The 13,337-nt window shown below is 41.7% G+C and overlaps 1 protein-coding gene across 1 annotated transcript; it reads right to left on the reverse strand.

Annotated features, from left to right (window-relative positions):
* Positions 1 to 229: 229 nt before the first annotated feature.
* Positions 230 to 8,457, reverse strand: LOC118493373 (zinc finger protein 2 homolog). Its single transcript, XM_035993005.1, has 4 exons — positions 8,160 to 8,457; positions 4,299 to 5,009; positions 1,114 to 1,710; positions 230 to 1,029 (listed from the first exon to the last, which is right to left on the reverse strand). The coding sequence occupies exons 1-4, from the start codon at positions 8,350 to 8,352 to the stop codon at positions 614 to 616; spliced, it is 1,917 nt and encodes a 638-aa protein (XP_035848898.1). The 5' UTR covers positions 8,353 to 8,457; the 3' UTR covers positions 230 to 613.
* Positions 8,458 to 13,337: the final 4,880 nt, after the last annotated feature.

The raw sequence follows: 13,337 nt of genomic DNA on the forward strand, positions 1-13,337 counted from the left end.
TATTTTACAATAACTTTGAACGCATCACGAGGTTTGCCAGTTTACCAGTAAACGCAACATTTAGCTAGTCACAATGATGTTTTACCGACCACAGCAGTGACCATAGAGCTAGTTTGTGTCCGTTAGCTCATAGCTTTAGCAGCAGACTGTTGTACGTCCTGTTAGAATCCTCTCCAGTGAAATACAGTCACACTTTTACACCGTTTAGCTGTCAGCATTTAAACCGTGTTTAATCCATCTGCTAGCTAACGGTAGGCTAACATACACGTTACCTGCTGCCAAGTGTAACGTTAGTGTTAACTAGTGTGACATGCTGCAATGCTTCTGTTGCCTCCACCGTCTGTTTCGGAGCATCAGAGAGCAGCACAAGCATTTAAGTGGCTATTCCGGTACTAGTCGTTTAGGCACTGGTACCATATTAGCGCCGGATTTTAACATGCGCCGTTCACGTGAACAGAAAATGTAGTTGCCTGTATCTTTTCATTTATCAGGCTACTTTACTGTAAGTAACAGCAACAGTAAAAAGGTATTTTACACTATTATTATTGTTAAACTTTGCAATGATCCGCAGGCCGAACCGTGAGTGTTCAACTATCGGATCAACTATGGTCCGTTAACACCACAAGTCATCAGTCTCAGGTTCAGAAGAGTCTCCAGTCTGGTCTTCAGTCTCTGGTTGTAAAAGTGGATGTGAGTTCCTGGCTGGTTCTGGTCCTCCACAGTCCTCTCCATCAGCTTCTGTTTCCATCTGACCAACACATTTATGTGTTTTGACTTCAGTACGCCGGGAAAATCTTTTGTTACAAACACTGCAGCTGAATCTTTTCTCTCCTGTGTGGACAGCCATGTGTGACTGTAAACCTCCTCTCTGCGTAAAAGATTTCTTACAAACTGAGCAACTGAAAGGTTTCTCTCCCGTGTGGATTCTCATGTGTGGCCCTAAACTCCAACTATGTGTAAAAGTTTTCTTACAGACTGAGCAGCTGAAAACTTTTTCTCCTGTGTGAGTTATCATGTGTGTCTTCAGATGTCCCTTCTGGACAAATCTTTTATCACAAAGTGAGCAGCTGAAAGGTTTCTCTCCTGTGTGTAGTTTCATGTGATATTTTAAATTTCCTCTCTGTGTAAAAGATTTCGTACAGACTGAGCAGCTGAAAGGTTTTTCTCCTGTGTGAGTTCTCATGTGTCTATTCAAATTTTCCTTGTAGCCAAATCTTCTCCCACACTCAGAGCAGCTGAATCGTTTCTTACATCTTGAATCATGTTTCAGAGAGTTTAAAGCTGACTGAGGTTCTCTGGTCTCCTTCCAATCAGCACTGTCATCATTCTCAGGTTCAGAAGAGTCTCCAGTCTGGTCTTCAGTCTCTGGTTGTAAAAGTGGATGTGAGTTCCTGGCTGGTTCTGGTCCTCCACAGTCCTCTCCATCAGCTTCTGTTTCCATGTGTTGAGTTTGTCTCTGATGAAGCTGTGAGGACTGAGCTTCCGCTTCATCATCTTCACTCTTCACAGGGACAGGAGTGAATGGGAACTTGGTGATATCAGCCTCCTCCAGCCCTTGAAGCTGCTCTCCCTCCTGACTGCTCCACAGTTCCTCCTGTTCCTCTTTAATGTTTAGGGGGGGCTCTGGCTCCTGCTGGTCCACACTGGAGCTACACTCCTGCTGCTCAGGGGGAACCTCTTCTTTAACCACCAACAGCTGCTCAACATCTGCAGGAAACAGAATGAAACAGACACATTACTGACCACCCTTCTAACTAAACTCAAAACAATGATAATAATAAAATAGAGAATAACCATTAATGATGTGATGGACTGTTTTTCTAGTGAGTACAGCTGATGAACAACTAAAGTGTAGACAAACTACTTCTGCAGGTAAATGAAGGATCAGGTTAAAATGGAGGACAGTGGTTTATCTGGTCTGAATTCTTCTTCGACTGAACGTTGATTATGAACTTAAGGTACAATTTTTCCATATAAAATGAAGAAAGGATCTGGCAGTACAACCTTGCATGCGAAAGATGGATCTCTGTGTCCTAACACTCTATTTCTATTAACATTATTATTAATGTTATTATATAGTCGGTTTCATTTTTATTACAGCAGCCCGCACAGTTGCGTAGACCAGGCAGATGTTAGGTTAGGCAGGGGTACTGTTGTCGAGAAGTTCAGGGACAATGAGCCGTACAACCTTCATCCCCAACCTGTACTTCCGCTGCTCTGATTTTACCGTGTGAGCTAGATCAGAGAGCCCGGGCAGCTGAGAGTCGGCTAGCATGACGACGGTGCAGGTGAGGTTATCCGTTGCCTTATGCTATTTATGCCATAGTTGGCCATTGGCAATGGTGGCCCGGAGATTGGACTTTACGGAACAAATCTCGCATTCCCATGCAACTCTGACGTGTGGTGTTGAGGTGGACTAAAATGGAACTCAATCCGATGGTACTTAGCAAGGAGCTCTTTCAGGTAAGGATGCATCACCGCGAAAGCTGTGGCCAACTTCCTCTCAGCACCATTATCTGAGTAGAGCCTTGATTGGAGTAGAGTTCGGCCGTGGTGCCGTGGCGAGCAGTAAACCTCCAGACTGCAATAAGGAAGGCATCAGAGTCTACGGCAGTCAGAAGGTCCAAATGAACAGCTTGGATCATAAAGAATTTTGTTATGAGGCCCCAGCTCTTCTCTGTCCGCCGTCCTTTTTCACCTGAAAAGGGCCGAAGCAGTCCACACCATTAGGCTGGAACGGTTGTCTAAAGAGACGGAGACGTGCAGGTGGCAAGTTGGTCATGAATTGTGCTGAGGACTTGGCTCACCATCTTTTGCACTCTGGACATGCATGATGTTGCTTCCTAATGGCACTGCCCCCATGTAGAATCCAGGAGTCTGTATCAAACTCAGGGGATAAGGTGATAAGATATAAGGTGATAATATTAGCAGGCACAGGCTTGCCCGCTCGCAGGAAGGCATAGTCACATGGAAAGCAGTCCATCTGGGATCTCTGAAGGTTTAGATGTGTGGTGCCTGCTGGTACATGGCTGCTGAGGGTGGTCCATCCTGGCTGGCCGCCCCGTGAAGTTGTTGTGCATTAGCTTGAACAGGTTCTCTTAGGAGTCGTATTTTTCTGGATTGGGCACAGATGGGTTTGGGCCAGTGGTGGTAACCCCGCAGAACATGGATCGTCGGAGCTCTGAGGTGTCTTTGTCTGGCTAGAGAACCACTGGCGGTTTGGGCCATTCATCTGGGGTCCGCAACAGGAAGGGCGGTCCATTACTCTACCAGTTTGGTTTGGCTAGGTCAGCTAAGAGCTTGCCTCGGGTCAGATCGTCCGCAGGGTTGGCCTCTGTAGCTAGGCTAACGGGCGCTGTCCAATTTTAGTTTAGCCCAGTGTTGTTAACCGTGGTCAAAAACAGTCATATTAAAAATAACTTCATGTGTGTGTTGAACGATCTTGTAACCGTTACGTTCCCCACCAAGCAGTAGCGTTAGCTACTTGTCAACATAGTCCATTGCAGTAACCTTGAGCTGGATCGATCAATATTGAAATATCTTATCAATAAATGAGGTCTCTGCTGTATTAGTGTGTTGCAAAGTGGCACATACCACTGCTACCAAGTATACATTTTTTTTTTTTACATTGTATGATTTACAATTCCAGGATTTCTCCTGCATAGAGGATGTTTTGGCGCACCCCAAAGAGGAATAATCGGTGCTAAAATAAGAATTGAGAGGGAAAAAAAATTGCTATTTCAATCCTCTTTAACTGTGTTTAACAGCAATTTACCAAACAACAGTTGAATAGCAGAGCATAAACTTGAATAGGAGCGCTAATCTCAGTTTTACCATCCAGTGCCTGGCTGTGTTGGACTCTCCCGGTGATTTAGGCTAAACAGTGGTATTTCAATATAAATATTTTTTGATTGGGGTTTTACTAACTCAAGAATAATCAACATTTTTGTTCATCAAATTGTCAGAAATAAAAGGCAAATGCGGATAGACTTCTATATTATTACTTTAGGAGTAATCTTATCGTTTTCTGTATCGGTGGTGGTCCTAGTAGCTAGGCTAACATGCGCTGTCCAATTCTAATCCAAAGAGAAAAATCCAACGATGTCCAATTGATCAGCTGCTGAATCCCGTAAAGGATGATCCTAGAAAGTTCTGATAAACCCCCGCCTCTCTGTTCTCCTCAGTTTGATTCTGATGAAGCTGTGACGACTGACCTCCAACACATTTATGGTTGCTGAACTGTTGCTGCCAGGCAAATCCTTTGTCACAAACACTGAAGCTAAATGGTTTCTCTCGTGTGTGAGTTCTCATGTGTTTCTTCAGGTTTCCACTTTCATTGAAAGCTTTACTGCACAATGAGCAGCTGAAAGGTTTCTCTCCTGTGTGGATTCTCATGTGAGTTTGTAAACTACCGCTCTGTGTAAAACGTTTCCTACATAATGAGCAGCTAAAAGGTTTTTCTCCTGTGTGAGTTATCATGTGTCTCTTCAGATTTTCCTTGCGGCCAAATCTCCTCCCACACTCAGAGCAGCTGAATGTTTTCTTACATGTTGAATCATGTTTCAGAGAGTTTAAAGCTGACTGAGGTTCTCTGGTCTCCTTCCAATCAGCACTGTCACCAGTCTCAGGTTCAAAAGAGTCTTCAGTCTGGTCTTCAGTCTCTGGTTGTAAAAGTGGATGTGGATGTGAGTTCCTGGCTGGTTCTGGTCCTCCACAGTCCTCTCCATCAGCTTCTGTTTCCATGTGTTGAGTTTGTCTTTGATGAAGCTGTGAGGACTGAGCTTCCTCTTCATCATCTTCACTCTTCACAGGGACAGGAGTGAATGGGAACTTGGTGATATCAGCCTCCTCCAGCCCTTGAAGCTGCTCTCCCTCCTGACTGCTCCAAAGTTCCTCCTGTTCCTCTTTAATGTTTGGGGGGGGCTCTGGCTCCTGCTGGTCCGCGCTGGACCTACACTTCTGCTGCTCAGGGGGAACCTCTTCTTTAACCACCGACAGCTGCTGCACCGCTGCAGGAAACAGGAAAGACACACTAAGGAAAACCGAGACTTAATGCTAAGTAGGGGTAGAACAGTGTGCGTGTTCTAGAAATAAATTGTTTTAAAACTCAACATCACGATGTGCACATGCAGATAGTTACATCTCAGGACATGCAATGTCAAGTCAGGCAAATTAACCCAAACACATCATGTTACAACTATATTGCTGCTTCATAAAAAAAAAAAAAAATTCCCCCGCCATGTTTCCCTTTATTGACCTACAGTCTAGGTCAGGCCACTACAGTTTGAAATTGCAACGAAAATAGGGCTGTGATCTTAAGATTTAGATAACATTCCCTGTAATTATGTTTAACAAGCAGGATTTGTACTACTAAATACAAGACTTAGGCACAGCACCTAAGCCAAATGGATGTATCTATTGTTTTGTAGTCGCTCCCCAGTGTCTTTAAACTTTTGGAGTGTTATTTATTTATTATCTGCTCGAGCTTTTCTAACGTTACAGACACAGACATGGTAATAATAATGGTCATAAGTCAGTCCCTCCAGAAAAATGCGATTATGCAATTGCATAATTCAATGCATAATCAGCCAAAGTCCGCATATTTATGCGGGGACCGCATTTTTTCAAATACGCCGCACTTTCGCCGCATAAATTGCAGATTTCCGCGCAAAATATGCGGGGCATGCATGATTTCATAATCCCCGCATTTTCGTTGCAAAAAAAGTCACATATATCTTAGCAGAAAGTTGAAAAATTTTGCGTTTACTTCACACAAGAGCAGCCATTTCCCCCCGTTGCCATGGGAACGTTATGAAGTGACATAATTACGCGACGTGAACATCATCGAAAAGCTGCAAAAGATGTCTGTTTTGTATAACTACCTCTGTAAAACAGGAAGCACACATTGTAGCATATTCCTTTTGTAAAGCTACAGAACTTGTTTTACTCATCAATGTTTTGTAAGTTTGAGCCATGTGTTTATTAAGGTCTGAAATAAAACAAGATGAGAACTTAAATATTCCCAGCACTTTCTGTGATGTAGTATGCTTGCTTATCATAGGAAGTAATAAGAAATGACTCTTTACATTAAGGTAGTAGCCTAGTGAGAACAGGGTGTTGAGGGGATATCACTTTTTTTTCTTTTTTTCATTAAACCGCAATTTTTGCAAGTTCCCGCAATTTCATCGCATAAAATTGCATAAATATCCCGCGTATTCCATCGCATTTTTTAAGAAAACGTGCCGCATAATCAAGGATTTTTGCCCGCAACAATCACAAAAAAAATTTTCTGGAAGGACTGATTTGAAATAAAAATGTTGTCGTTGATAAACATCACATTTTGCTTGAGGGAGGACCCTTACACCCCCCGCCAAATACGTGCACCTAATTCTTCCACAAACCTTGGAAAAACACTGACAAGGGGAACTAACATTGCTTGAGATAACAGCCTGAATTCCCCATAGTTCCTCTGTTCCTTCCTAGTTACTAGGTGTAAAAAGGGGCGAACTAACAGTGATTTAACAACTGCACCATCCATAGGGTTGGGTATCGTTTGGGTTTTTTCCGATACCGGTGCTAAATCGATACTTTTAAAACGGTGCCAGTGCCTAAATGCTGCCTGAACCGAAATATATATATTTATAATGTATATAATATAAAATATAAAAAAAAGGAGCACAAAACGACAGTTGGCGACATTAAAGAATGGCTTGTTTATTGCTAAAGCCATATGGTCAAAATTAAATGATTTAATAATAATGTAATAACTATAACTTATAACAATGACTTATTTCACCAGTAAATTGCTGGTAAACGACACAAACAAGCTTCCGTTGGTGTTAGCCATGCTGCTGTAAATACATGCTGTTGGGCTAATAAACGCTTAATAATCCATCGTAGTCCGTGTTATCATTGTTATATCTAGTAACATGAAACAGTGAAGAATATAACAATGAGCTACTTGTCAAATGTTAATCTGGAATTTGGGAATAAAAACGCATATCAATAAATGATGCCTATTAATGAGTTGCAAGGTAGCATGTAATTAATGAAAAAAAATGATGCTATGTGACAGAAAGAAATCGGTATTACTGTTACAGAGTATCATTTTTTGACATTGTATGATTTACAATTACTCTCAAACGTATCATCTAGTGCAGGGGTCACCAACCTTTTAGAAACTGAGAGCTACTTCATGGGTACCGAGTCATACGAAGGGCTACCAGTTTGATACACTCTTCTGAAATAACTAATTTGCTCAGTTTGCCTTTAGTTATATATGATTATTAATGATTAATGATACTCATCTATGTGAAGACACTGATCACGTTAATGATTTCTCACAATAATTACCAACAATGACTTAACAAGGTGGGAAACAGATAATGTCAATATTCAATTTTCATTTTTAGAACAGGCCTGAGGGCTACTCATGTGGTCCTTGGGGGCTACCTGGTGCCCGCGGGCACCGTGTTGGTGACCCCTGATCTTGTGTTTGTTGTGTTTTGATGGAAGTTAGAGTAACTAGAGGGGTCAAAAATTATATGACCCAATGAAAATGTCCCGTGTCATATATTAAAATTACAGATTTCCCTGAGTTTCAACACTGTTGGAAACATATGGGATAATAGTACACAAGTACACGACAACAACAAAATACATAACATAGGTATTATACTGAAGAAAAGTTCAAAACAAGTTATGCAGTCTCGTTTTCTATGGTTTCTAAGTGGACGTATGGACGTTTATTTAGTTAGTTAAGACTACATTATTCACGAGATCTCATTTAGATCAAACCTAAGTACTCACCACATACACACAAGCACCTCTGCTTAATTCTCAGTTTGTAAATCTTCCCCTCGTCCTAAAACCACTAAATAACCCAAATTAATATTGTGAAACACCTTTTTCATCCGTGAAATGTTAGTCCATGCTTGTCAGTTTTGGCATTTCTTTCGCATGAACATCCAAAAGCAGGACAAAAGTATTTTTCTAGCAGTCTTTATGGTCAGAACGGATCAGGTGTCCGTCCCAAGATGGCGGCGGCAAAGACGCATCTCACAAGCAGAAGGTGGTATCTACGCATATACGTTTAAGTGCCTTTATGTTTAACATCCCTGGTATAGACAGATAAAGAGGAAGAAGTAAAGGGACCAAACCTGCTCTGTGTAACCGAAGCTGAGGGTTGAAAACAGCGTCCAGTAGCTCCCGTTGTCGCTCGTTCTCCTCTTTTGAACGACAAAGTTCCTCCTCGTACTCTGCTATCGTTCTTTCAAACAGCCCAAATATCTCTTCAGCAGCCGCAGTTAGTCGCTGCTCCACCAACGCTCTCAGCATCTGGACTTTACACATTTTACCTCTTTCTCAACACAACAAAGACACTCTGCTAACACACCTTTCTGCTAGACGCCATCTTGTTCAAAGTGTGAAGTCAGCTGCAGTAAATACCACAGCTTCCGGTGCAGATTAGTTGCTGAGCTTCAAAATAAAAGTCCGGAAGTGTCTCAGACTTTCAGATCAACACAAGGACGATAACTTAATACATTATTTTTTTAAATGACATCCGAAGAAATTTACAGTTTCATCACTATTATCACTTTGGGAAACACTTGCTGCTTTTTACTTATTTAACCAACTTAGTTTGCAAATTTTTAATACATTTTCAGGGCTCTGAGAAAACACAATAAACCAAATAAAATATGATGGTGGTTTGTTTCCTGTTTTTTTGTTTTGTTATTCATATATGGACAAGTATGTAGCATAGACCTATGCCACACACCACAGCGGATTAGTTGCTACGTTTCAAAATAAAAGTCTAAGAAATTACAGGCTTACTAAAAAAAAAAAAAACAACTTTTAAAATAATGACATTTTTTGAGCCTGACAGTTCATCCTTGAACTTGGAAACAAAAGCTTCAAAACATTTCTCAACACAATAACAATAAATTGTTGTTTCTGAAGATTTCAACCACAATCTGTGCCGTCCTAAGGGAATCTATTGCTCAGACGTCACGGAGATGTCATTAAATAACATGTTAAAATGTTAATCTCGTGGCATACTATGGTGTGATGTCTTTTCAAGGAGCAGAGAAAAAAGAAACGTGGAATGATCGAAGCAGCTCTTTCAGTTCTTGTGTTGCCTTTATTAAGTCCTTTCAGTTTGGGAAACACTCTACTGCTTGTTACTATTTCAACCAACTCAGTTTGAATAAAGACAAATACTTTATTACTTCGAAAAACAATGAACCAAATTCATAAGATGATGGTAGTTTGTTTCCCTGTACAGAAGTGTATAGTATACTTCAAATGTTTATTTTGTTAAAATTAAATGGCAACCTTTTAACATCTGTAATAGTTGGCTATGTTCATTAAATTACTTCCGACTACAGACTGAGTCTCTACATTGTCCTTTGATAAAAAAATAAAAAAGCTACAAAGGCACTTCCATTCGTCTGGCAACAGCTTTCAAGAGCCTTGAATGCATATTCTTAACGTATTCCTAATTCATTTGATCATAAACAGTTCTGCAACATAAGTTTGCAGCTTTTGGGGGAGCCCTATTTTTCAGGGGTGGGAGGGTACTGTACACATGCACACTCATACATGAACGCGTCCGCAACAACAAAGAAACAGAACAATTATTCACCTTTTTTTTTTTCATAATCACTCTCTGCTGACAAAGGCAAAACTGCCTGTAAATACCCAGCACTGGAACAAAAATGCATGAAAATAAGTCTTGTTTAATTCTTTCAGCAAGCGCCACTCTCTCTTTTTCTTGTGCTCGAGACACACATCTGCAGACTGCTGTTCAGTGTAGCTGCTGAGTAGCGCTAATCTCTTCTTTTAAAATGGGTCGTGAGGCGACAGCAAAGCCCAATTTTACTTTTAATGGTATCAAACAAAGAGAAAACAGTCATACAACCGAAACTACAGCAGCCTACTTCCTTGTCCAGCTGCTGCAAAGAAAAGCAGAGGAGAAATCAGTCGGCGCAAAATCATGTGATACGTGCTGTGACGGTTATTTATTTGTGCTTTTGAATATACTCACTGCAAAGCAATCATAAAAAAGCTAATTTCTTTTTCTCTACTGTACAATGACATATTCAAGTAATTACAAAATATTAGTTCTTGTGGTATACAATTGGACTGGAGCATATTATGTTAGCTGAATGACGTGTAAGCCCCGCCCATTTATAGCACTTAAGGTAATTGTTATGCATTGCTTCCTGGTTGTGACCCGGGTCGTACCTGAAATGTTATGACCAGGGATACACCCATGTTGACTGGCTTGGTTTGAATTCACAAAAGAATGGTTGAACAATGGTCAGATAACCAGGGCCCAACCCTGGTCATTGGTGTGAAAGAGATATAAGTGCAGCAGAGAAAGAGCCTGTATCCAACATGCCAGTTATAACCTCCGGGGTATCGGAAGCAAACAGTTACCATCAGCTCTTCTCTCACAACTCTAATGAAGCTGGGAGCCAAGATCAGAAAGGAGGCAAGCATGGAGACTCAGGAGCATGGAGACTCAGGATCAACTAGAAACGCAGAGCCAGAACCAAAGTAGAGACATCTCAAGAGCAGAAGTCAGAGTAACAATGTAAACAACACTATCTTGTCAGAGATTCACTGTAATACTCAAACAGGTACAAAAGTCTTCCATATGTGACACATGTGGAGAAGAGTTTAAGTATAATTCAGGTTTGAAGAAACACATGAGAATCCACACAGGTGAGAAGCCATATTCTTGCAAAACGTGAAAAAGATTTCAGACAAAATAGTGGCTTGTAGGTTCAATTGAGAACCCACAAAGGTGAGAAGCTGTATGTTTGCAAGAACTTATATAGTTCTGATATATTCTGTGCTGTATACTTCTCTACACAGTCCTGCTCTGGTAATTGCTCAGAAACCCCCTTATTGTAAATATATAAAAGGAAAGCCATACATCTTCTGAATGCCATAGGTCTCTAGTTTGTTTTACCTGGATATAATACCACCCTCATTATTCTCAAAAGCACTTCCTGCCATTGGCCCTAGTATAGTGGCTATTGTCAACTCTTCATTGGCCACAGGCTGTGTCCCGTCCTACTTTAAATATGCCACTATCCAACCTATAATAAAGAAGCCTAATTTGGACCCAACAGTGTTAAAAAACTATCGCCCCATTTCAATGCTGGCCATTGCTGTCCAAAATTGTCGAAAAGGCTGTGGCTAATCAACTTACAGCTGTTTTAGAGAATTTGGAGCTGTATGACAAATTTCAGTCAGGCTTTAGGAAGAGACACTCTACTGAGACCGCCTTGGTGAAAGTCCATAACGACTTTCAGATGGCCTCAGACGTAGGTCTATGCTCATTCTAAACCTCAGTTCTGCCTTTGATACAGTTGACCACCATATCATGACTAAGAGATTACATGAATGGGTGGGCATATCAGGAGTGGCCCTAGACTGGTTTACATCCTATCTCTCAGATAGAAGTTTTGATGTCACTATTGGGGATTGCCACTCTGCATCATCGCCCCTGTCTTGTGGTGGTCCACAGAGTTCGGTATTGGGCCCAATATTGTTTACTTTATACATGTTGCCTCCAGGTCAGATTATTCGCAATTTTATGCTGAAAGCATTTTGCAGCTTTTTGTAGCAGGAAAACTTAACCCTCTCCTAAATTCCATGTTGTTTACAGAGAAGGAGAACACAGAAATGAGTAGAAGGAAATGCAACGCTTCAGACAAATAGCCAACCAAACTAGCTAGCTAAGGCTAGCAATAGCTGGTAATGTTAACTTAAAGAGCAACTATAATATAGCATTTTCAGGATAATACTTGTATTTTGTGTTTGTACATGTTTAAATGCTGTAATGTAAAAAAAAAAAATTTCTCATACTGCCCATGGCTGCTGCACCTGTATTCACCCTCTGTAGGAGTGCCTGTCTCTTTAAGCCCCCCTCCCGAAAAAGCCCAGTCTGCTCTGATTGGTCAGATTGTTTCCTGGAGTCTGCGCTCCCCAGCCTCCGCTGTTGTTTCACTAGCTAGTTAAAGCTAGAGCTACTGCAACGGAGTATATAGCAGGACTGTGTACCGTGTAAATCACCAATAAAGGCTCCTAAACCAAATACTACACAACCGGACATGTCCCAGCAGTAAAGTGACCCAAAATTGGGGAGATATGACCAGCATTGGCCGCCAAGATTACAGCTACCTCGTGTTAGCATGCAGCTACTTAATATTTAGCACCAGGCTAATGCTAGATTGTAATGTATCGAAGCAGCACTTTCTCCTGCAAGAATCGCAGATGAAAGCTTCTGAACCAAACACTACCCAATAGGACATGTTACAGCATTACTACGACCCAAAATTGGGGAGAATTTAACAAATTGGCTGCCCAGTTTGACAGCCAGGCCGGGTTGCCATATATACCTGTAAAAACGTAAACCCAGCATGCTACAGCATGAAAGTTAGTACAGCCATGAAAGTAGCAAACAAACGAACAGGATCAACAGAGATAGATTCTACCCGTCCTAAAAAAAACCCGGCATGTTTCTAACAGTTGCGTGACTAGAGACGTAACAAACCCCGGGTAAATATTGGAGATGTATTTGAAAGATGGAGACAGCTTAGAGCCCGAAAGGGCGCAGAGTTGACTAATTTCCTTCTGAACAGGTAGCTAAGCATTAGCTTCAGGCTAATTTATCACGGCTACAAGGGACGGGCATTTTATGTCATTTCAACATTTGTGTACTCACGTTGAATTATATAAAAACAAATGAGACACAGCCAGTAAAGTGATCCAGACTGGTCCTGGCTAACGCCGCCATGCTAACCCTGCTAACTGCTAACGTTACCGGAGGACCAGGCAAGCGGGCCATGGCTGTTTACAACGTGTAGCCTGTTCAGCGGCCGTAGCCGGCAACGGTGAGTTATTTTAAGCCAAAAGTGGGGGGCTGGGAGGGCCGTGAGCAGGGCATGGAATTAACACCCGACCACACGCCAAATGCGGGTGAATTTTGCAATTGGGGGTTAAAACTGTCAATATACCTGCCACATTGGCGGGTAACCAATGAGAATTGAGTGATTCAGACACCTAACTATCGGTAAGCAGGGTACATGGTTGCTTACGGCCCTGGTCCAATCAGGGGCTCGCATCACTGGAAGACATTGACTGACAGCCGGGGCCCCCTATCGCATTTTCATTACTCACACAATCCCAGCAGTCCCACATGCAGCCACTGACCAAGCGGGAGTGAGAATGGGTAAAATTAATTTCCTTGTTTCTGATATGAAGACGAGACGTGTGTGTGACTCTAACATCTCACATTTACCAATAAAACGTACAGCGAA

This window comes from Sander lucioperca, chromosome 16 (genome assembly GCF_008315115.2).
Source record: "Sander lucioperca isolate FBNREF2018 chromosome 16, SLUC_FBN_1.2, whole genome shotgun sequence".
Lineage (NCBI taxonomy): Eukaryota > Metazoa > Chordata > Actinopteri > Perciformes > Percidae > Sander > Sander lucioperca.

Coding starts and splice junctions, on each gene's coding strand:
- LOC118493373 (XM_035993005.1), bottom strand. CDS start 8,352: ATGTGTAAAGTCCAGATGCTGAGAGCGTTGGTGGAGCAGCGACTAACT. Junction 5,010..8,159: donor GCTTCGGTTACACAGAGCAG/GTTTGGTCCCTT, acceptor TGTTTCCTGCAG/CGGTGCAGCAGCTGTCGGTG. Junction 1,030..1,113: donor ATCTTTTACACAGAGAGGAA/ATTTAAAATATC, acceptor TCCAGAAGGGAC/ATCTGAAGACACACATGATA.